Source organism: Canis lupus, chromosome 15, assembly GCF_048164855.1.
Source record: "Canis lupus baileyi chromosome 15, mCanLup2.hap1, whole genome shotgun sequence".
Classification (NCBI taxonomy): Eukaryota; Metazoa; Chordata; class Mammalia; order Carnivora; family Canidae; genus Canis; species Canis lupus.
Window position 1 is genome coordinate 47858643 of NC_132852.1, and position 23628 is coordinate 47882270.

Sequence of the window (23628 nt, forward strand, 5' to 3'; positions counted from 1 at the left end):
CATCCCCCCAAAACCCTCCACCCCCACGCCCTCCCCTGCACCCTCGCCCTGCACATGGAGCTTCGGGGGCTTACATGCATGCGTTTGCCCACTCGGCACAGCCGATGAGAGTGAGGGTCTCCCTCACCGGTCTAGGGGACCCTCGGCAACTCCTCTCCTGCCTGGAACTAGCCTCGGTTCGTCCTGCCTTAGGGACTCCACAGGTGCAGACATCTCCCCCAACCCAGTCCAGGCCAGCATCCCCCAGTGCTCCACACCCTGGATCACGGAGCAGTCCGGGAGTGCTACGCGACGGGAAGCCCTGGGCAGCGTCACCTCTAGCATCGGCTCACCCAGGCCCATGTGCACTGGGTTGCCCCTGCTCACAGGCCGCATGCAGCTGCCCAGAGATCCACGGCACTTCCCGTCCCAGTCCAGCCACAGGAGGAGGCCGTCGAGCCCGCCGCTGTCCCCCAAGCAGCGCCCAAGGAACGCCTGCCATCAGGGGGCGGTCAGGGGCTAGCACTGCTACATCTGCCCAGAGCCTCCCCACTCACGGCCCCATGCGGCCCTCAGGCCCCAACACGAGCACGGAGCATGGAGGATTCGGGACGGAGCTCCCTGGGCAGCACACGCCCCTTGGCATGAGCTAGGGTGGGAGCACCCGCCCCTGGACACACTCAGGCCTGAAGGCCTGGTACACAGCAGGTCCCCAGACAATGCCTCCATACAGCTCAATAAATCACACAGAGTGGGCTCAACTGCTTGCTCCCCAGGGCTGCCCCCCACGGTCTCAGGGAGGGATGCAGGCCACCAGCAGCTGCCCTCAGGGCCTCTCCGGCCAGAGGAGGAGGCTCGAGGCTGATTTGTGTCTGGACAAGACGGCAGCAGGTGGGGGCCTCACTGACTCTCCCAGCCCAGGGGTCACCCGGCCTCCCCCAGGCTGACCTTGGGGTCAGAGATGCCCCTCCTCATGCTAGCAGCCCCCTCCCGCAATCCCAGCCCCTCACCCCTTGGGTCTGTACTCTGAGTCACCTGCCTAGGGCAGTGCCCCCACCGTGGCTCCGTCCCCCCAACCTGGGGACTACACTCGGACCCCAGGAGGCCACGGTTGTACCTGTGTGCCCAGAAGGGGCTGCTGCCTAGTTAGGCCTCCGGAGGGGCAAGGCTGGCGGGGCAAGGACACGTGTCCAGCAGCACGCTCACCCCTGTGGGCCCAGGGCCCTGCAAACCGTCCCCGGCACGGGGACCTGCAGGGGTCATTCTGGCAGTCCCACAGCATCTGTCACTAGAAGTCTTCAGGCCACCAAGCGCTCTGACCTCTTGTCCTCCGTGATCCCCCAGCCAGAGCCACCGGGGGATCCCCCGTCCTAGGGAAGGGGACCCTCTCCCCACAGGTGCCCGTGCAGTCCTGCCGAGCTCTGGGCCCGCGCCGACACAGCCCGTGCCTACCTCTGGCAGACAGTTTCTTGGTGTTGATGATCTTGGCTGCATACTCATGGCCAGTGCAGAGCTTGACACAGCGCCGGACCACCGAAAAAGCCCCCCTGGGGAAGAAATGGGGAACAGAGACAGGATAGCCAGTTAATCTCCCTGCGAGCACCCAGCACCCAACCACGAAGCCTGGGCAGAGATCTGCTTGGGGATCTGGCTCCCAGCCCCGCTTCCTCGTGCCGGCCTGTGCGGGACCCCGGCTCCCGCGGGACCACAGCCTGGGCGTCCTTGCCAGGCCTGCCCAGGGCCTCTGAGCGTGCGGCCTCTGGCTCTCGGCACCGAACTGTGAGGCCCGCGAGCCCTCCCCAGAGCCGTGCCGCCCACGGGGGACTCACTGAAGGTCCGGGAGGGAGGGAGAAGCATCAGAGCCCCAAGCTGCACTGCTGGAGGGTTGGGCCCCTTCCCGGGCCCCTGTGAGAGCAGAGGCTTTAAGTCCCAGGGCAGCACTGGTGCTTTTTTTTTTTTTTTTTAAGATTTTGTTTATTTATTCATAGAGACACAGAGAGAGATAGAGACACAGGCAGAGGGAGAAGCAGGCTCCACGCAGGGAGCCCGACATGGGACTCGATCCCTGGTCTCCAGGATCACACCCCAGGCTGCAGGCGGTGCCAAACCGCTGCGCCACCCGGGCTGCCCAGCACTGGTGCTTCTGAGGGCAGGGGTGGGGCGTGCAGGGCCAGTCTGGAGGGTCGAGCCAGCTACCGCCACGAGGCCGGTACCAGAGGGCCCACAACCCATGGATGCTGACCCTCAAGAGGGGGCAGGCTTGCCAGAGGCCAGAGAGAAGGCCCTGGGGGTCCCATCGAGGTCCTCTGGGGTCCTCCACTTGTCACCAGTGTTGGTTTAATCTGATTTCAGATGGTTTCCCAAGAATGCCAGACGGGTACGCATGAGTCAGGCCCAGAAAGAGAAAGGCTCGGGAAGGGTCTGTGGTCCAGCCGGGAGGTCACTGGATGGGCAGGTGCAGGCCTTCCTGCCGTCTACACAGCCTGAGAATCCCGTGGCCACAGAAGCCCCACGTTCCGGGCAACGCAAAAGCAGTGTCTCAGAGAACATCTGCAGGGGCACATGTCTGCACTCAACCGGAAGGACGTGATCCTCAGGACACACGGTCAGCAGGTCAGCAGCCCCTCACAGGTGTCACCAGCACGCACTAGTCACTCTCTTCATCCCCTCACGGGGGCTTGTCACCCTGTCACACAATCCGGGGAAGAGCGAGTGCCAGACAGTAAGACAGAGACGTGTTCACACAGCCTCTGATAAAGCCACTTTGTCACCACTTGTCCTGTGCCTGATTCATAATTAAGTGTAACCATCCATACGCACTCACAGGACACAACATGGCAGGGTTGGCTGGGGGCCTTGGAACATGATCCCCCCCCCAATAAGGGGGCACTACTGGATCCCTTTGGGATAAAACTTCATTAAAATGTATTACTCGCGTTCTTGGAAAAAAATAAACATTGCACTAAATCTAATTGAACATTTTCTTAATGACAAAGGTCATTATAACCAACGGTTGTGCATTGGGCTGTGTCTTGCTTTTCCAAAGTCAGCCCAAGAATCAGGCGGTGGCTGCCTCTGGGGGACAGACAGTTTTGGGGACACGCATCCTCAGCACCTGTGATCCTCCTCACTATGTAAGGAAACATTTACAGAAAGGGTGATTTATTTTTTTCTTTTGACCCCTGGAGGAGGGGAAAAGCCAGGAGCTCTGCCCGTCTGGGTTCGAATCCTGCTCTGTCCATATTGCATCCCTCTCCCTGAGCCTGTATCCCCATCCACTGAAGGAGCAAGGGAGGCTCCCAGGGCTGCCCGAGGGCTGAGCGAGGCCTGTGTGGCCACTTGCCCACCCACCGCTGGCCCCTGCATCCACCCCGCAGCATCGCATTTGTTCGCCTGAGGCTCTGCAAGCCTCCGTGGGGCAGTCAGGACTTCCCATGCCAGAGCTGACCTCACAGGGCAGGCCTGACCCCCCTGCTGGAAGTTGCCAACAGCCAGACTGCACGCTTACGGCGAGCCTGCAGCAGGGTGGACGCCAAGGGAGGTGGCCAGGGGACAGGGGCGGGCCCATTCTGGGAGCGGGGCCAGGCCCATAGGGCCTTCCACCAGGCGGGGTAAGTATGGGCATCAACAGCAGTGGGCCGGGAATCCTGCCCAGCACACAGCAGAGTGTGTGTGAACAAAATGACCGGGAGCCCACGGGTCGAGAGACTCTCGGACAGACAGTTATGCAGACCCTGCCGAGGCTGGCCTTCTGCCCAACGTCCTGGGGGGCTGCCTCCCTCCCAGGCCACACAGTGGTTTTTCTTCCACAGAAGCTCTAAGCTAGGGATCCCTGGGTGGCGCAGCGGTTTAGCGCCTGCCTTTGGCCCAGGGCGCGATCCTGGAGACCCGGGATCGAATCCCACGTCAGGCTCCCAGTGCATGGAGCCTGCTTCTCCCTCTGCCTATGTCTCTGCCTCTCTCTCTCTCTCTCTCTGTGACTATCATAAATAAATAAGAAAATAAAAAAAAATAAATTAAAAAAAAAAAAAAAAGCTCTAAGCCTGGGAGAGTGAGGGTCTGAGTGAGGCCAGGGGCAGGTGGCAGGAGTCAGCAGAGGGAATGAAGGCATCCAGCAAGCACTCCATAATGGAGCTCATGGGAGCTCACTGGACATGGGCCTTTTTCTTCCAGTGTCCCGCCTGCCAGGTCGGGGGAGGGCACCTCCAGGAGCCCCTCTGGGGTCATCCCTGTTGCCGGGCCTGGAGGAAAGTTCTAGAAAGAGCTGTCCCCACCCTTGTAGGCCATGGGGCTCCGGACCCCATCGCCCATCAAAACCCAGTCTATGGATGAGGGGCTGGGCCTGGGGCTCAGGTGTCCAAGGTGAGCTGCTATGGAAGTTGCCAGGAGAGGCCAGCCAGGCGCTAGGGCAGCCCCTGCGCTGGAGGACTTCCTGCACCGCACCCCGGGCGGGCAGCAAGCCCAGGGAGGCCAGTGCGGCCCCAGGGACTACCACTCCTCTGCCCTCTGGTCACCACAGACCCCAATCTCTCTGCCCCCTCACCCAGGGCTGTCCCTGAAAGTCAGCCAGAACCTGCGCTCCCAGGCCAGCCGCCAGCCCTCCGGCACCTGGACTGGGGCTCCGGCTGGCAGGCTCAGGGCTGCACCCCGAGAACCACCAGTGCGCTGGGAAACCTATGCTGTTCCCCACGAGCCAAGGTCCCCATGTCCTGGACACCGCACATCCTCCCTCCAACGCACCATGTCCTACCCCCAGAACCGAATCTTTGAGGACAAGGACCCAACACAACTCGGGGTCTCTGTTCTGAACTCCAGGACACTTCTCTGCGATGCCACCCACGCAGTGAACCCGATCTTTTCCGAGCCTTCAGACCCACAAGGACTCTAAACACTTATTTTTAAATGAGTTTTATCTGACTTTTAAAGGCCCCCCAGCACTTGCTGCCCAGGGGCCTCAGGACCCCAACACCCTATTCAGATCACTTGAGTTCAACCAGCAGGCACCAGGCCAGGCTGACAGCGGACCACCTTCCCCAGGGGGCGGATGCAGTGCAGGAACCCGCGGCGAGCACCCCCCACACCCGCGCCCTCCGGCTCTGCTCAGGGGCCTCCAGGGCGTGCCCTCCGTCTGCCTGCGGAGGTCTCCCACCCAGGGGAGCCCTGCGAGGTCACCCTGCCCCCTGCTCTCCCCACCTTTCTAGGAGCTGCCCCCTCCTCTGCATCCTCACACACAGGACCCCACCCTCGGGGCAGGCGGTGTGGGGGCCTCTGCACAGGGGGCAAGGCCACACACCCCCGGACCTCCCTCCCCTCCGGGTCCAGCCTGGGCCCCCCCGGCAGCACGGTCCGCACCCCACTTTCCTCCAGCCTGAAACACCCGCACATGCCTGCCTCCAGTGCCGCATGGAGCTCGCGCCTGATGCACATCACCTGCGGCCGCCACTGGCTCCCGCCACACCTTCCCCAGGAACACTTGCCCCCCTGCTCTGCCCACCTGCCCACCTGCCCACCTGCCCACCGGCCCAGAGCGCACCTGCCTCCGCCCGCCCCGCCTCTGCCCCTTCCTTCCCGCACCTCTCCTCTGCCAGCCCCGCCCTGTCGCTGTGGCTGCATCTGCCCCTGTCAACCTCACCCCTGCCCCTGCTGCGCCCTCCCTGCTTAGCTGGGGGGCTCAGCCCCACCCAGCTTCCAGGCCCAAGGCACACACCGGGAGCCCCTCGCCCTGCCGCCCCCACCGCCACTCCCCACCTGGCTGAGCAGCCGACTGGCCAGGTTCCGAAGGAGTCAGGAGGGCCAGCCCGCAGCACAGGTGCATCAGTGCCGGTGCCCGGGCGGCCAGCTCGGCCACCCCCACGTCCAGACCTCAGGCCCCGCAGGAGGCTGCTGTGTTCCCGCGGGGTCTCCAAGTGCACCCCCGACAAAGCCAGAGGCCTTGGGCAAATCAAAGGACCCACCCCTGCCTGCCTGGGGGAGGCAGCCCATGGAGGATGCACGCGTGCTCCCCCCACTCCCACCCTGAGCCCACCGTCGGCTGCATGACCTCTCCCCTGGGCTAGGCAAGCACTGGGAGCACCTGCTGGCCAGACAGGTTGTCTCCCCCACAGAGCCCTAAGGGGTGTCCTCTCTCCCAGGTCTGGCCGCCCCAGATAGGCTTAGCTGGGGGGGCCTGTGCCGGGGTGGGGGTGCACTACGCAGGAGTCAGAAAGGCCCCTGGCCTGTTCATGTGCCTTCATCTAAACTAAACCAGCTGCTATTTATTTGTCCCATAGCTTAATGTTTTTAAGCCACCTCTGACTGAAATGAGCTCCTGCGAATGAAGGAAAGGGGGTCCTTTTATATTTTCTATCTTAACTTAAGTAATTGGGTGGAAAACATTAACTTCTCCATGAAACAGAGAGCCAAGACTACTGATTATTATGTATTTTCCTGCTAATAATAATAATAATAATAAACAATCCATGCTCACAGCAGAAAATGGAATCAACAAAATAGTTTAAAGAACAAGTTGAAGGTGCTGCTTACATTCTGCTTTCTCTTCCCTCTCAGAAACATCATAAACAACTCTTCCACAGCATGACATGAGGCAGCTGCAAACTGCTCTATCAGAGGACACCCATCCCAGGGACACCAGGAGAGTATGTCAGCTTCCCAGGCCTCCCAGCCTCCCCTGCCTCCCAGCCTCCTCAGCCTCCCCAGCCTCCCCTGCCTCCCAGCCTCCTCTGCCTCCCCAGCCCCCCTGCCTCCCAGCCTCCCTGCCTCCCCAACCTCCTCTGCCTCCCAGCCTCCTCTACCTCCCAGCCTCCCCTGCCCCCCCAGTCTTCCAGCCTCCTCTGCTTCCCCTGCCTCTCAGCCTCCTCTGCCTCCCCAGCCTCCTCTGCCTCTCAACCTCCCAGCCTCCTCTGCCTCTCCTAGTGAGGAGAGCGAGCAGCTCCCCAACAGGATCTGGACAAGCACGTGTCCCACTGGGCAGGAGCTACAGGTCCCGCTGCAGCGGGGACATCCAGGGCTCAGGCCCACAAGAGCTGCCCATCCCCAGAAACATCCTGGCTGTCACTCTGGGGACCATGTCCCACAGCTGTCCAGGGAGGAAACAGGGAAACGGGCCTGAAGAAGCGTGACTAGAGACCAGCATGGACATGTCATCGTCCATGTGAACGCTCGCACCCCCGCGGCCTCGGCAGCATCCAGACAAGCCGAGTGTGCCAGGGCCTGGTTTTTGGTCGGCTTTGCTGTTGAGCGTCACTTCCCACACATCCCCGCTCTGCGCTAGATCACAGCTGGCCCTCTCTGGAGCAGAGAACATTCCTCCAGGGAAGTGGAGCGCTCCCTCGGCTGGCAGGCATTTGGGATGATGATCTCCCTCCTCATAAATGGCCTGCCCTTCACATCTCCATTATTTCCATGGACTTTACTAAGGCCCACAGCTGGGCGGTTTGCAACACCTGTCCAAACCGGCCTTCCCAAGGCCCTCCGAATCCCGGCGGCTCCCAGCCCCGACCTCTGAGCCCAGGCGAGGAGCTAAAGCTCTGCTCGTCCCTGCTGTGCTAGTGTCCTGGGGCCACCTTAGGAAGCACCACAGGCTGGCGGCTCAAACAGCAGAAAGGCGCTGTCTCCCCGACCCAGAGGCCAGAAGTCCCAGATCAACGTCCTGGTCCCTCCTGAGGTGGTGGGGGAGGCTCTGTTCTGGCCTCTCCCAGCTCCTGGGGGTTTTCTGGAGATCCTCGGTGCTCCCTGGTTTGCAGAAGCATCACCCCAACCTCTGCTTTCCCATTTACACGGCATTCTCCCTGTGTGCACGTCTCTATCCAAATTTCTCCATTTTAGAAAGACACAGTTGTATTAGATGAGGGGCATCCTGCTGTAGGATGTAACTTGTTACACGTGCCCGGGGCCTATCTCCACACCAGGTCACATTCTGAGGCACCGGGGTCAGCACACCCACGTGCCAATTCTGAGGAGACACGATTAATTCAGCTGCCAGCACGCGCTGCCCCAACGCTACCTCATGGAGTTTGCCACCACATGCCCCAGGGAAACGTTTTCCAAATCATGTTCCTCAAGTATCTCCTCCACAGGAGGTTAACGGGGGGTAGGTACAGAGGGGGCTTCGTGGGCATGTAAGTTTGGGAACCAGTAGGATAAATGGATCACCTTCCTCCTGCCTTCCCTCCTTTCTTTTTCAGTTGCGGGACTTCCCAAGTCAACATGCTCATCTGGGCTATGAGTGTCCAACTAGGGAGTACAAGGTGCGGCCCTTCCCTAACTCACTCCACCACATAAATCTTTGCTCAGAAAGTCTCAGGAGGGCCAGGAATGGGGGCAGAGGGGCTTCTGGTCTAAAGGCCTCAAGACTGACCCCTTTCTGAGATGCTATGAGACCCCTGGAAGTCCAGCAACAGACATCTTCTGGATGAATCGGTCCACAAAGCAAGAGATGGCGAGGCAGGGCAGACACACCACCGGCCGGCCAGCTGAGGTCCCCAGCACCCTCAAGGACACACAGCCAAACCCAAAAAGAGCAGCCACTTCACCTGGAGTCTTGTGGATGCAGGTCAGACCAAAAACCCAGCAGGGCCCTGCCCGCCCACCTGTGATGCACACCCGGACAACATCTAGGCGTAAGGTCGCACAATGGTGACGAAGCATCATGACTTGTTCGGTCACAGAGTTCGTACAGCCCCACACAGATGAAGAGAGCTTGACCTCGATATGTGTCCCCAGTGTTCGATGTAAGTCTCACGGCTCACACCGTCACCCTCAACACTGCCCAGACCCACCACCCTTCTGCACCACAGTGGCGGTTCCTTGGGTCCCAGTTCTCCCAGACTACACACACCCTTGAGAAGCTTTCTGGAGGGCTTGAGGCAGCAGAAATGATGGGAACAAGAGGGGCTCCAGCCCAGCGGATGCAGGGGAGTCTGAAGGGGGCAGAACACGCTGGGATGCTTCCCTGGAGACAGAGTTACTTTGGGAAGATGAAAAAGTTCTGGAGATGGACGGTGGTGATGGCTGTGCCACACTGTGTATGTCCTTAAAGCTACTGAATGGTGCACTAAAAATGGTTAAACTGGTAAGTTTTAAATTCTGTATATTTTACCACAATGAGAAAAATAAAGGGATGGAGAGCGCTGTGCTGATGGTAATTTGAAACAACAGGAGGGATCCCTGGGTGGCTCAGCAGTTTGGTGCCTGCCTTCGGCCCAGGGCATGATCCTGGGGTCCCGAGATCAAGTCCCACATCGGGCTCCCTGCATGGAGCCTGCTTCTCCTCTGCCTGTGTCTCTGACCCTCTCTCTCTCTCTCTCTCTCTCTCTCTCTGCCTGTGTCTCTGCCTCTCTCTAAGTCTCTCATGAATAAATAAATAAAATCTTAAAAAAAAAACAGGAGTAGCTGTTTTCATGTCAGACAGAGCTGACTTGAGCAAGGAGAGTTATCAGGATAAAGAGGGCATCACATGAAGATCAGGGGATCATTTCTCTAAGAAGACATGATAAGCCTTAATACATACACACCCGAAGATAGCGTGTCCAACTACACAAGGCAAAACTGATAGAACTACAAGGAGAAGTGGATGATCCCGTGATTATGGTTGGAGACTTCTACAGCCTCTAGCAGAGGTAGACTTATCCAGCAGGCAGGAAATCGGGAAGGCCACGCCACAGCTGAACTCACCAGCACCATCAGTCAGCTGCATCTACTGGACATCTACAGGCGACTTCATCCAGCAATAACAGAATACACATTTTTCTCCAGCTCACAGGAAACACCCAGACCAAGTTCTGGGCCATAAAACACATCTTAACAAATCTAGAAGAATAGAAATCTCAGATCACAGTGGGATTAAACTGGAAACACAAACAGAAAGATAGCTAGAATCGCTTCTCCGCCTTTTAGTTAAGATCAAGTGTAGAAAGATAGCTCGAAAACCAGCTTTTCCCTCTGCCTATGTCTCAGCCTCTCTCTCTGTCTCTCATGAATAAATAAATAAAATATTTTTTTAAAAAATGGGATCCCTGGGTGGCTCAGCGGTTAAGTGTCTGCCTTCAGCTCAGGGCATGATCCTGGAGTTCTGGGATCGAGTCCCACATCGGACTCCCTGCAGGGAGCCTGTTTCTCCCTCTGCCTGTGTCTCTGCTCTCTCTCTCTCTATGTCTCTCATGAATAAATAAAATCTTTTTTAAAAAAGAAAACTAAAATACATGGAGAAGACATTACTTAAAATCAATCATCTAATCTCCCACCTTAGGAAACTAGAAAATGAAGAGCAAAGTAAGTCTAAAGGAAGGAAAAGACACAGTAAAAGAGCAGAAATCAGTGAAATTGAAAACAGGAAATAAACAGAGAAAATCAATGAAACCAAAGCTGATTCTTTGAAAAGATCCATAAAATTGATAAGCCTTTAGCCAGGATAAGAATAAAGGAGAGAGGGAACAAATTACTAACATCAGGAATGAAAGCAGAGCCAACACTCATCCCACAGAAATTACAAGGATAATGAATACTATGAACAACTCTATGTCCACAAAGTCGATAAAACAGATGAAATGGACCAATTCACTGGAAGATATAATCTGTCAAAACTCACACAAGAAGAAATGGAAAATGTGAAGAGGCCTATATCTATTATAGAAATGGGATCAATAATTAATAACCTTCCCAAATAGAAGGCCCTGGGCTCACATGGGTTCACTGGTGAGTCCTACCAAACATTTAAGGAAGAAATTATACCAATTCTCTTCTAGAGAAAAAGAAGCAGATGGAATATGTCCTAACTCATTCTGTGAAGCCATCATTACCCTAAAACCAAAACCACTAGAAAAAGAAACTACAGACCAGTATCCCTCATGAATACAGGTGCAAACATCCTCAACAAAACATTAGCAAATAGAATCCAACTATGGGGCAGCCCGGGTAGCTTAGTGGTTTAGCGTCTGCCTTCGGCCCAGGGCATGATCCTGGAGACCCAGGATCAAGTCCCACATCGGGCTCCCTGCGTGGAGCCTGCTTCTCCCTCTGCCTATGTCTCTGCCTCTCTCTCTCCCTGTGTATCTCATAAATAAATAAATACAATCTTTAAAAAAAAAGAAAAATAATCCAACAATTTACAAATAGGATTATAAACCCGGGCCACAGAGCATTTACCCCTGGTATGCAAGGCTGGCTGGTTAAATATTTGAAAACCAACTAACATACTCCATCACATCAACTGATTTAAAAGGAAAATCACATGACCACATCAACAGATGCAGCAAATGCATCCGACAACATCCAATACCCATTCATAATAAAAACTCTCAGCAAACTAGGAACAGAGGGGAACTATCCCAACTTGATAAAGAACACTGTATCAGTCAACTCAAAATGTCACATTCTGGGGGGAGGGGGGCCTTAAAAAACAGGAATTTATTTTCTCACAGTTCTGGAGGCTGGAGATCCAAAACCAAGGTCCAGCAAGTTCAGTTTCTTATGTGAGCTCTCAGCTCCTGACCTGCAGGTAGCCACCATCTCCTATGCGGACATGGCCTTTCCTCAGTGGTGCACATGGAGAGCAGGGCAACTCTGGTGTCTCTTCTTATAAAGACATGAATCCTATTAGGTCAGCGACCCACTCTTATGACCTCAAGTAACCTTAATTACTTCCTGAAGATCTTATCTCCAAATACAGTCACACTGGGGGTTAAGGCTTTGACCTATTAATTTGGACCTATTAATTTGGGCAGGGCATAGCTGAGTCCTTAGCAAGAATCTACAAAGAACCTACAACTCACCTCATACTTTTGGAGAGAAAGTAAGTGCTTTTCTTCTAAGATCAGATACAAGGCAAAGATGTCCCTTTTCACCACCCCTTTCCAACGTCATACTGGGAACCCTAGCTAATAATACACCAAGACAAAAGGAAAAAAAAGGTATACAGCTTGGGAAGAAAAGAATAAAACTGTCTTTCTTTGCAGACAGTATGATTACCAATGTAAAAAATCTCCCAAAATGGACATATACACAAACTCCTGGAACTAATAAGTAGTTATACTAAAGTTGCAAATACAAGATTAATATACAAAAGTTAATTGCTTTCCTACATACCAGCAACAAGCAAGTGGAATCTGAGCTTTAATTTTTTTTTAATTATTTATTTATGATAGTCACAGAGAGAGAGAGAGAGGCAGAGACACAGGCAGAGGGAGAAGCAGGCTCCATGCACTGGGAGCCCGACGTGGGATTCGATCCCGGGTCTCCGGGATCGCACCCCGGGCCAAAGGCAGGCGCCAAACCGCTGCGTCACCCAGGGATCCCCGAATCTGAGCTTTAAAACACCATACCATCTACGTTACCACCAAAAAACATGACGTGCTTAGATACAAATCTAGCAAAATATATAGGAGAGCTATAGAAGAAAGACTCAAAGGTTTCCTGAATGAAATCAAGGAACTGAACAAATGCAGAGATATCCCCTGTCCATGGACAGGAAGACCCAACACCGTCAGGATGTCGGCTCTTCCCAGCTTGCTCTAGATTTAATGTGATCCTAATCAAGATCCCAGAAAAAACCAACACCGAAACTGAAGTTTATTTGGAGGCAAAAGACCCAGAGTAGCCAACACAAGATCAGAGGAGAGCTAAGTCCTAGGCTGACGCTGCCCGGTTTTAGGACATTGTACGAAGCTGCAGGAAGCAGGACGGGGTGCTCTGCTGGAAGCATAGACAGTGCATCCATGGGAGAGAACAGAGAGCCCAGAAATAGGCCCACAAAAACCTCCAGCTGACTCCGGGCAAGTCTGCAAAAAAAAGTCTCCTCGACAAGGTACTTGTTATGGTCTGAATGCTTGTGCTCCTCAGTTCATGTGTCAGAATCTAACTCCCAAAGTGATGGTTTTAGGAGGAGGCATCTTGGGAGGGGGATTAGGTTACAAGGGTGGAGCCCACAGGATGGGACTCGTGCCTTAGAAGAGACCTCCGAGAGATGCCTCCATTCCCTCCAGCGCGTGAGGACACAGGGACGAAGCTGTCCATTCAGCAGGCTCTTGCCAGACACTAAATCTGCAAGTGCCATGGCCTTGGACCTCCAGCCCCCAGAACAGTAGGAAATCATTTTTCATAAGCCCCCCAGCTTACGGTATTTTGGTTATAGTAGCCTGAACAGACTAAGTACTGGAATTGGTTGACATCCGTGGCCGAGGGTCAGGGAGGGCAGCGGGGATGGGCCCAGAGGCCCCTGAGGCTCCCCTCCATCAGCTGGTCTGGCTCACCTGCCCCGTCTCCCACCAGTTCTCTCTCCCCTTTCTCTCAAGTAACCCAGCTTCTCCAGGAATCTTCAGCGACAGCCACATTGGGCCCCCGCCGGAAGTCATGGTCCTAACGAGCGCCTCGTACACATCCAGCAAAGAGGAAAATAAGGACAGACAGACAGGGCAGGAGGGAGGGGGGAGGAGGGCCCAGCACTGTCCGGGAGCCCTGGGGCCCAGTGCCCCCCTCCCGTCCACTGGCAGCTCAGAGTGGCCTCGAGGCCTGCGGTGGCCCCTGCAGCCAGACAGGTCAGCTCCACACCGAAGGCTCTGCCTCTCGGGGTTCCTCCCCTGCCTACACGGGGGGGGGGGGGGGGGGGGGGGCTCTTGGCCAGTCCAGGGCCCACCCACTCTCAGGGCTGGGTCCCCCCCACAGGAGCGCTAGGCCCAGAGGTGGGTGGGGACCACCTGGGAGAACCATCCGCACACCCGCCGCCCAAAGTGGACTCTCGTCCGACAGCGCTCCTATGGCCACGGCCACCGGGAGCTTCCGATCCTTTCTCCGCGAGTCGCCAGCTCCCACCGTTGGATCTGGGTGCGCTGCGCAGCTCCCTCTGCGTGAGGGCGTCTCCCCTTCACCATGGGCAGCCCCTGGGGCCCCACCGGAGGGAACAGCTTCCTCACGGGCCTGGGAGGGAGGCAGCAAGGTGGGTCTTGAACTCGGACACCTCAGGGCAGGGCCTGTGCCCGCTCCTTCTCGCTCCCAGAACGCAGACGCCTCGGAAGCTGGCCACCAGCCGGGGGCCAGGCACGGCAGCAGTGACACGCGACGCACAGGAAGCCCAGCCAGGCCTATAGGTGTCACCCACCCCACCTTGCCTCGCCCCCGGCCCTCGCCCTCTTCTCCCTGCCGGCCCCACATCCACTCTGCAAGGACCAGGGTGGACACTGAGGAGAAAGTGGTACAGTGTCCCTGGGCCTGCCTGCGTCCCGAGGGTGAGGCCCCGCTGGCCTTGGGGGGTACCTATGATGACCCCTGGTCCCAAGACCCACCACTGAGGTACAGAGAGGACGGCCTTGCCTCACTGGCCTCCTGCACCCATCCGGTGCCAGGCCCCCTGCTCCCCCCGAGGCAATGCGCCCCGAGCAAGCACTACAGGGTGCTGCCCGTGACTGCTGAGCAAGCCCACCCCGGGGTCCCTGGGACCAAGGGCCAAAGGGGTTCCCCAAGGAGGAGCCGGTTCGGGTGGGGGCCCCTGGCCCAACCTCGACGCCCACAGCCATTCTAGCTCCAGCCGCATGAGGTGCCTGGGGCTCCACCTTACTTGGGGCTTGGACAGAGAGCGCCGAGTCCTTCTGCCCACAAGAGCTGTGAACACTTCCACAGTGTTGGAGGAAGAAAGCGTCTCCCGGCTCCCTGAGGCCGCGGAGGGCTGACCCCACCTGTGTCTCACCTGGGGGGCTCCGCCTCTCTGCAGGTGTCCTCGGGGGGCAGTCTGAGACGGGCTACATTGGAACCTCGAGAGGTCCTCCCGCTGGGAATCCTGGTCCAGAGGGAAAACTGCAGTGGAGAGAGTCCGAGGGGACCCCCAGGGCCAAGCACGCTCGCCCCACGGAACCCCCTCTGACCTCCAGGCCCCATGGCCCTGGCTCCATGGCCACACCCCTGCTATGGGCCTGGCACCCGTCCCTGGAGAGGGGTCTGTGTCACTGCCCTGTCAGTGTGACCAAGGACAGATCCGAATGCCCACCTGGAGAAATAGGGCAGCTGGAGTCACACACAGCCCCAGCGGGGGCTCCCCCCAAATGGCACCTGGGCCTGCCTTCCAGCCAGGGCTCCCCGGGGGACAAAGCCACAGCCGCCCCAGAGACACAGCCGGGCAGTCAGGGACAGGGCCACAGGGGACGTGGCCCCCCACCCCGGCAGGCCTGGAGTTACTGCCCAGGCTGCTCCCAGGGGCCATGGAAGAAGGGGCAGCAACAGGGTCAGGGCAGTGTCTCCACTGCATCCTTGGGCACACACCACTTGCTCTGCACAAGCCCCCCAAGCATGGAGCCTACTGTCCCCTGTGCCAGGCAGAGGCGTCGGACGTCTGGAACTTACAGGGACACGGGCTGTTTCTTGCAAGGTGTACATCCGGTAAAGCTTCAGGGACTCGTTCTCGGTTTGTGTTTCAGGTCAATCTGAGTTCACCCTGAGTTTTATTCTCGAGGAATGCACACATCCGTGTGATCGGCTCGCGGGCACCTGAGCATCGGATGGCTGAACTCTGTGGCCAGTCCCCGAGCAAAGCCATGGGTTTCACACGAGCAGCACATGGGGTCGGAAAAGACCCCAGAAAGTCTCTGACCCAGTCCCCCCACTTCTAGAGGGGTGACTGAAACAGAGAGGCTACACGGAAGCTCAAGGCTGCACAGCCCAGTGTGGCAACACCGTGGCCAGAGCGGAAGATACGTGTCCATCTTTAAAAAAGGTCCTGTGCCCGATGTGTTCACAGCAGCTGGGAAACAGAAACAACCCGAAGGTCACCAATGAATGCACAGAACATGGCCCATCCACACGGCAGGAGACCCCCGGCCTGGAGGAGGAAGGACCCTGACACCTGCTCCCATGTGGAGGGACCTGGAACAGGTGACGCTGAGCGGATGAGCCACACCGAGGGACACATAGCGTGGGGTTCCAGTGCTGGGGGGGCTGAGAGGAGCTGGTGGGGGGCAGCGTGGGGGGGAGGAGGGAGCTGGTGTGTAACGGGGACAGTCCTAGGGCCACCCCCAATGTGAACGTGCTGGATGCTCTGAGGACCAGGGTTCTACACCTCGAACATCTCACAGCAAACCACCCTGGGGGGTGTGCAGCCGAATCTGAAAAATCATCCAGAAAGAAGGAAAGACATTGGTACTTGTACTGCTTTCCTTTAAACCAGGTTTTTAAGAAGAGTCCCTTCAGCCCAGGTGACGAAGCACAACCTGCCCCCTGCACTGGCACGTGAGGAGCTTTCGAGGGCCCCCTGCACGACCCGCCCCAAGTGTCAGGCACAGACGCGGCTGCTGCTCCGTGCCCGGCCCACGGCCCACGGGCTCCCTCCCTCGGGGCGCAGACCAGCCAAGCAGGGCACCAGGTAGCCCAGCTGGGCGCCTCCTCCCAGCCCCCGGGGAAGTGCTGTGGCCGCCTGAGGCCTCGGGACCAGGTGGACGCGGGGAGGCCCGTGTGCAGCCCAGATGCTGGCTCTCTGCACCCCCCGCTCCGACCCTCACGACAGGAGGGTTCTGAGGTGACCCGTCCCACACCCGCCATCCCCGCAGCGCACACCTGCTGGGAGGTCCCCATCCGCGTGCTGCCCTGCCACGCGAGGAGGAGGCAGTGCCCAGCCCGCGTGCACCCTGCCAAGCTGCTCTGCGCCTGGGGTCCCTGGATGACCTCACACCAGAGCTCTGAGGCGGGACACACCCCCAGGGGGACTGACGCTGGGACCCCACGTGCCCCAGGACAGGACGGCGAGGTCGGGGAGCAGGTGTCCTGGCACTCAGGACAGCAGCTGAGCCCCGACGGGGAACCCTCAATGCCCCGTGATCAGCAGTTGCCAAGGACGGGGCGGTAGGAGATGGAGAGGTCCTTGGGAGGGCATCCAGGGGAACCCCAAAGGACCCTTCTAGGGCAGGGAAGGGACACAGGGGGGCAAACCCGGCCCCCGGGCCACATGGGGTCCCCGTCCATGTGAGGGGACTCACACCAGAGCCCGGCAGCAGGAGCAGCAGCCCGGGAAGGTTCGAGCGGGTGCAGAAAGGCAAGTGGTGAGCACTCCCCACGAGGCAGACCGTCCAGCAGGTGGTCAGCGCGGCTTTGCTCACAGCCTCCAGGAAAGCAAACGCGCCATCCGGCTGGGCACAGGGCTGGGAGGGCACCCGAAGACCTGCACCCTCAAGTGCCCGTGCAGCCCTGAGGGGCCCCCACAGACCTGCTGGGCAAGGAGGGGGTGCAGAGGAGGGCCCCGAGGCCTGGCCCTGGAGTCTCCAGGGGACTGTCCAGGGCCACGGAGGATGGAAGCAGGTGGAGTCCCGGAGGGCAGGCTGGCGCGCCCCAGCTGAGGCCCTGCTCCAGACGGTGCCTGGGGACAGTGGGCACCTTGGTGGGGCAGAGGGAGAGAGCAAGGAAGAGGGAGAGGCCCGCTCAGGACCCAGGCAGGAGGCCACACGTTCAGCATAACAGGACCTGGGGTCTGGTCCCCGCCACCCGCGCTCCAGCCCCCTCCTCACGGCCAATCCTGCTGACCTGACGGCCGGGCCCCCAGTCCTGCCACCCATGCCCATCATGATGCCCCTCGTCCAGGGGCAGGAGAGTTGGCCTCCCACCAGGCCCCCTCCCGTGGGCCCTCCCAGACCCAGCCGCCTGGGCCTCAGCCCCCGCCAGCCACCCTGCTCTTGCGACCACGTGGACCAGCGCCACCCGGGCTGGCCTCAGAATCGCTGAGAATGAGGCGGCCGCACGCTCCAGCCTCCGTCCCTGTGTCCCTTGGGGTCTCCACCCTCTGCTGCCTCCCGGGCGTCCCAGCATGGGAGGCAATAGCGGGCAGAGGGCACGGGGGCAGCTCACCACAGCTGGGCCACGGTCCTGCCTCAGCCACTGCGGTGACAGCGCCAGGGAGCCGCCAGCCAGAGCCACTCTCACTGCTAATCGCACTTCTCTGCAATTTGGGTGTTGAGAGCCAGATGCTAGAGTTCTCTCTTTTTTTTTTTTTTTTTTTTTTTTACATATATATAGGTTTTATTTAGGTTTAAACATCTTTATTGAGATAAAATTCATGGACCAAACAATTCACCCACTTAAAGTGTGTAATCCAATGGTTGTTCCTAGACGCTCAGAGTCATCGGCCATCAGCACAAGCTGAGCTACAACATCCATCCCTGGGGACGCCCCACTCCGCCCGCAGCCCCCCTGCGCCTCTGTGCCCCCTGTGCCCCTGAGCTGCCTGCTGGGGATGTGCAGCATGTAATGGGGTCCACACAACATGTGAGCCCCGAGATGGGCTGCTCTCACCATGTGCAGCGGGTTGGAAGTGCTCCTGGGCCATCACGAGCGTCATACGTGCTAGACTTCATCCTTCCCTGCCCAACTGGTTTCCCACCGTGAGGATATGACACGTTCTCCTGACTCCGTCACCAGCCAATGGACATTTGGGGTGTGTCCATTCTCTGGCTGTTAGGGTCACTGCTCCTGTGAGCAAGACCTGGTGTGGACCTGTGCTGTCCTAGCTCGTGGGCACATTTCTAGGGATGGGACATCTGGAGGTGCTGTTCTCCATGACCATGGCACCATTCCACCGCGTCTGAGGGCTGTGACTCCACATCCTGGCCCACACCGGCCATCACTGGCCTCCTGGTGCTCGCCATCCCGGGGGCAGTAGGTAGCTTCTGCTTGTGGTTGTCATTTGCATTTCCCACATGACTATCTTCTTTGAGTTTATCGCACACTTGTACCTCTTCTTTGGAGAAATGTCAACTCGGGTCCTTTGCCCAATTTCTAATTGGGTTGTTGGTCTTTCTACTGTCAGATAGTACGTTCTTGGACTAGTCTAAACACAAACTCCTTATCAGATATGTGATTCGCGAATATCTTCCCCCATTCTGGGGACTATCTTCCTGCTTTCCTGATGGCGCCCTTGGAAACACAAAACATTTTAACGTTAAGTCCTATTTTTCTTTTGTTACTCATGCTTTTGGCGTCATATCTAAGAAACCAAATCCTGGGTCACAAAAATTTACTGTTTTCTTCCAAAATTTTACAAGTTCAGCTCCTACCATTAGGTCTATTATCTATGTTGAGATCACAGTGTTATGGCCTTAGATTGGGTTCCAACTTCATTCTTTTGCACATGGACACCCAGCTGTCCATCTGTTGAACGAACCAGCATCCTTCCAAATTGAAGTGTCTTGTGGTCCTTGTCAAAGATATAATGACCACCAATGGACGGGTCTATCCTAGGTTCAGTCCTATTCCACTGCTCTATGTGTCTATGCTTATGCCAGTACCCATGCTCTTGACCACCGTGGCTATATAATTAGTTTTTAAAATTATTTTTAGGTAATCTCTCCCCGCCAGCATGGAACTTGAACCTACAACACTGAGATCAAGAGTCACCTGCTCCACTGACTGAGCCAGCCAGGAGCCCCTAGTTTTGAAATTAGCAAGTGTGAGTCCCCCCACATCGTTCTTCCTTTTCAAGATTGTTCTTGAAAAGAACAAGGGGTCCCCTTGTATTTCTATATGAATTGAGGATCAGCTTGTCAATTTTTAAAAAGGCAGCTGGAACTCTGGCAGGTATCACATGGAGTCTGTGGGTCAATCTGCACAGACTGCAGATCTGTCCCGCCATCTTAACACCATTCAGTCTTCCAGTTCATGAACATGGTATGTCTCCATTTTCTGAGGTCTTCTTGAATTTCTTCCAACAGTCGTTGGTGGTCTTTATTGTTCAAGTTCTTGTTCTCCTTTTGTTGATTTATTACTATGTATTTTATTCTTTTAGATACAATTGTGAATAGAATTTTCCTAATTCCTAGCTTTATGTTGGGATCGAACATCGCTAGTATAACAAAATATAATGGAATTTTATATCATGATCTCACATCTTACAACTTTGCCGAATTCATTTTTAGTTCTCATAGGCCTCTCTGGAGCTCCTTCGGATATTCTATACAAGACCATGTCATCTGCAAACCTAGAGATAGGCTTACCCATTCCTTTCCAATTTGGGTACCTTTTATTTCCTTTTCTTGCCTAACAGTCCTGGCTAGAACCTCCTGTATGTAGCATGTTTGACAGAGGTGGAGAGAACAGATTTCCTTGTCTTGTCCCAACCTGACCCTGACCTCGGGAGAAGATGTTCAGTCCTTCACCATTCAATACCTGAGCTGTGGGTTTTCCATGATGCTCTTTATCCAGTGGAGAACGTTTCCCTTCTATTCATAGTTTGTTGAGTGTTTTTACCAGGAAAGAATATTAGATTCTGTTGAATATTTTTCTGCATCTGTTGAGATAATCATATAATTTCTTTGTTCTATTAATGTGCTGTTTTGTGCTAACTGAATTTTGTATGTTGAACCAACCCTCCATTATTTTCCAGGGATAAAATTTTCTTGTTCATAAAGTTAACCTTTTTCTACATTGTTAGACTTCATTTTGTCACTATTTTCTCGAGGATGTTGCATCTACATCCACATTGTTCCACAGTTGTTTGTTTTGTTTTGTTTTGTTTGCTTATGGGGTCTTTGTCTGGTTTGGATATCAGGATATTACTTGTTCTATAGAATAATTTGGGAAAAATTACCTCCTTTTCTATTTTTTGAGTGTGTTTGTGAAGGACTGCTATTAATTCTTCTTTAAATGTCTGACAGAATTTACCTGTGAAGTTATCTGGGCCTGGGCTTCTCTTTGTGGGGCATTTCAAAATTTCTCACCTATGAATGAGTCCCTATCATCGGTAGAGGCCTATTTAGATTTTCTATTTCTTGAGTCAATTTCAGTTGCTTGTGTCTTAGTAAGAATTTGTCCACTGCATCGAGGTTATTCACCTTGGCACGCAGTTGTTCACGGACTTCCTATCATCTTTTTTATTTCTGTTGGGTCAACTGTACTGTCCCTTTATCATTCCCAGTTTTAGCAACTAGAGTCTCCTCTCCTTTTACATGGCCTGACTGCCCTTTTACAGAGGCAGCGTTCATCCTAAATGGCACCCCAAGTCTCTGTAACGATTCCCAGTGGGATTACTCACCTTCCACCCCATCATATAATGTGTTTGGTGTATATGTTTGAAACTTGCCTCCCCCACCAGTATAAGTTCCATGGGAGCAAGCACTGTCTGTTCACCACTGTTCACCCGGCACCTAGAGAGTGCCTGGTAAGCAGTTAAGTGTGTAAGCAGACTTACGGATTGAACAAGTCTGCAGAAAAGCAAAAGAAACCAGAAAAACTGCAAAATAAATAATAAAAAAATAATAGGAATGGCCTGGAAGCTCTAGACATGCCCTATTCAGTGTGGTGACCATTGCCTACAAGTAGCTATAAGAACCTGAGATGCGCCTGGTCCAAACTGAGATGTGCTGTAATGTAAAGTACACAACAGATTTCAAACATGTAATATTTTTAAAAATATAAAATAGCTGAACAATAACATTTCACATTGATTTTGTGTTGAAATAATACTTTGGATACACTGAGCCAGATACATCTATTTATTAAACTTCCTTTCACCCCTTTCTCTTTAAATAGTAATTTTATTTTAAAGATTTTATTTACTTATTTCAGAGAACTCGAGAGAGGGAGAGAGCACTGAGGGAGAGGGCAACACAGACTCCCTGCTGAGCTCGATCCCAGGACCTGAGCTGAAGGCAGACGTTAACCCACTGAGCCCCCCAGGTGCCCAGTAATAGAAACATTTTAATTACACCTGTGACTTACATCTGTGGCTCAAATTTTTTGTTTCCTCTGGACAGTGCTGCTCTAGACAAACAGGATCAGGAGTGAGATGGCTGAGTGTACAGGAAAAGAAGGCCAATTCCACACTGACGGTCAGGTGAGGCTCACACAGAGAGCAGGGAGGCAGGAGCCCGGGCCTGGCATCGGGTCTGTGTCTGTGCTGCCCACTGTAACAGCGTGGAGGCCTCACCAACCCCACTGCCGTATTTGACTCAGCCGGTCTGGGGCGGGGGCCCCCATGCAGCCGGGGCTGGGAACCGCTTCTTCAGCAGGTGCGCTCCTCACTAGACCAGCACTCTTTACCCAGGAAGCCCCTAACAGATGGCCTGGCGTGGGGTGCCTGAGTGGCTCAGTTGGTTGAGCACCCCAGCTCAGGTCTTGATCGCGGGATCGTGGGTTCAAGCCCCACCTGGGCTCCGCACTGGGTGCGGAATCTACTTAAAATTGAAAAATTAAAAACAAAAACAAAAACAAAAACAGATGGTCTGGCTCAAACCAATGATTTTGACAACCAGGCTGTGCCTCAACATATAAGAACAGGAGCCTTGGGAAGAATTTCATTAAGGCGTGGAAAGAACACTGTAAACTCTTTTGGCGTCCACTCCAAGGCAAGCACCTCAGAGATGTCTGTCCTGCAGCCGCACCTCACCAGGTGACAAGACAGATGGCCACTCAAGCCAGGTGTCTGGGTGTCCCCAAGACCCACTGGTGCCACCGATTGCAGGGCGAGCGCCCGAGGCCCCTGGAAGGAGCTGCAGGCCTCAAGGCGGCCCAGCTGTGCACCCACAGGAGCCTGGCACCCAGTCCTGGAACTCAGTGTGAGCTGCGTGATGGAAATGCAGGGGCTGCCCCTTGGTGCCTTGCTGGAAACAGGCACCAACCCGATCGGGCTGGACCCACGGAGCGCACTCCGTCAGAGGGCCTGGTGACACTCCTGTTTGACAGTGACGGCGGCCCGCACCAGCTGCTCATGAAGAGGGGAAGGTGGCGAGCTCTGAGATCAGGCCCCCACCCCCACGAACAGTGTGGCTTATGCTTCCTCTACAACATTTTCTTAAACCGTTGCCCAGCTATTGCCAATCTGTTCCACAATTCAACAAACGCCTGTCTCTGGCTTAACAAAGAACCGGAGCCTTAGTTATGTCAGGATCATTATGTCCAAGCGAAACAATGCCGTCCAGCAGGAGCAGCAGCCACTGGCCAGGCCAGCGACCCCCCAAACCAGGAGACGGAGGGCCCCTGGGCTTGGCAGCAAGTGACACCACTGTAACACAAAAGGATGTTTTTATTTTAAATAGATTCAGATTTTTATATGAATAAAATATACATTTCTATGTAATATGCCAATATGATAATTTTTGGAAAACCAAGTTGATACATTATGCATTTTTATGTTTCTACACTAACAAAGTGACTCGCAGCTGTGAAAGATGCTTTAAAAATCAGATTCCATTTTTGTGAGAGAGAAAGAGGGAATTAAATTTTTTGAAAATATATTTGAAATCTCCAGAAAGGCCGCATCCCATGCCTTGAACCGGGGAGGTGGCCTTGGAGAGCAGAGGGAGGAATGGGACGTGTCTGAGGAGCAGACACCCGTCATGTCACCTCCACCCGGTGACACCTCATCCCGTTCAGCACCTGTTAGATCCCAGGGGGTCAACATGGACTCTCTGAGGGTGTTTTAAGTAAGTACAGGTAGGTAGAAGGAAAAAAATATCTCTCCCTTAGATGAGATAAAAGAGGAGAGGAATATGGTTTGTAGTCCTTTTTCTTTTTCTTTTTTTTTGTAATATTTTATTTATTTATTAGAGAGAGAGAGAGAGAAAGAGTGCACACAAGCAGGGAGCAGCAGAGGGAGAGGGAGAAGCAGGCTCCCCACTGAGCAGAGACCCCGACCCGGGGCTCAATCACAGTACCCTGGGGTCATGACCTGAGCTGAAGGCAGAGGCCTCACTG

At 55.2% G+C, this 23628-nt stretch overlaps 2 protein-coding genes across 6 annotated transcripts in view; both read right to left on the reverse strand.

The window, feature by feature from the left end:
* Positions 1-23628, reverse strand: part of CAMK2B (calcium/calmodulin dependent protein kinase II beta) — a 76950-nt gene that overhangs the window by 47467 nt on the left and 5855 nt on the right. For 3 of the 5 annotated variants that reach the window (XM_072777185.1, XM_072777184.1, XM_072777183.1), the window contains exon 2: positions 1432-1526. In XM_072777185.1, the coding sequence (XP_072633286.1) occupies positions 1432-1526 (95 nt within the window). Of the gene's footprint in view, positions 1-1431; positions 1527-14653; positions 14744-15303; positions 15696-23628 lie in introns of those variants that run through there. The other 2 variants (XM_072777186.1, XM_072777187.1) reach the window with 2 other exon arrangements.
* LOC140605368 (uncharacterized) lies at positions 16143-21912 on the reverse strand. The gene is made up of 5 exons (XM_072777649.1): positions 21867-21912; positions 20104-20156; positions 17791-17881; positions 17156-17322; positions 16143-17051 (listed from the first exon to the last, which is right to left on the reverse strand). The coding sequence occupies exons 1-5, from the start codon at positions 21910-21912 to the stop codon at positions 16143-16145; spliced, it is 1266 nt and encodes a 421-aa protein (XP_072633750.1).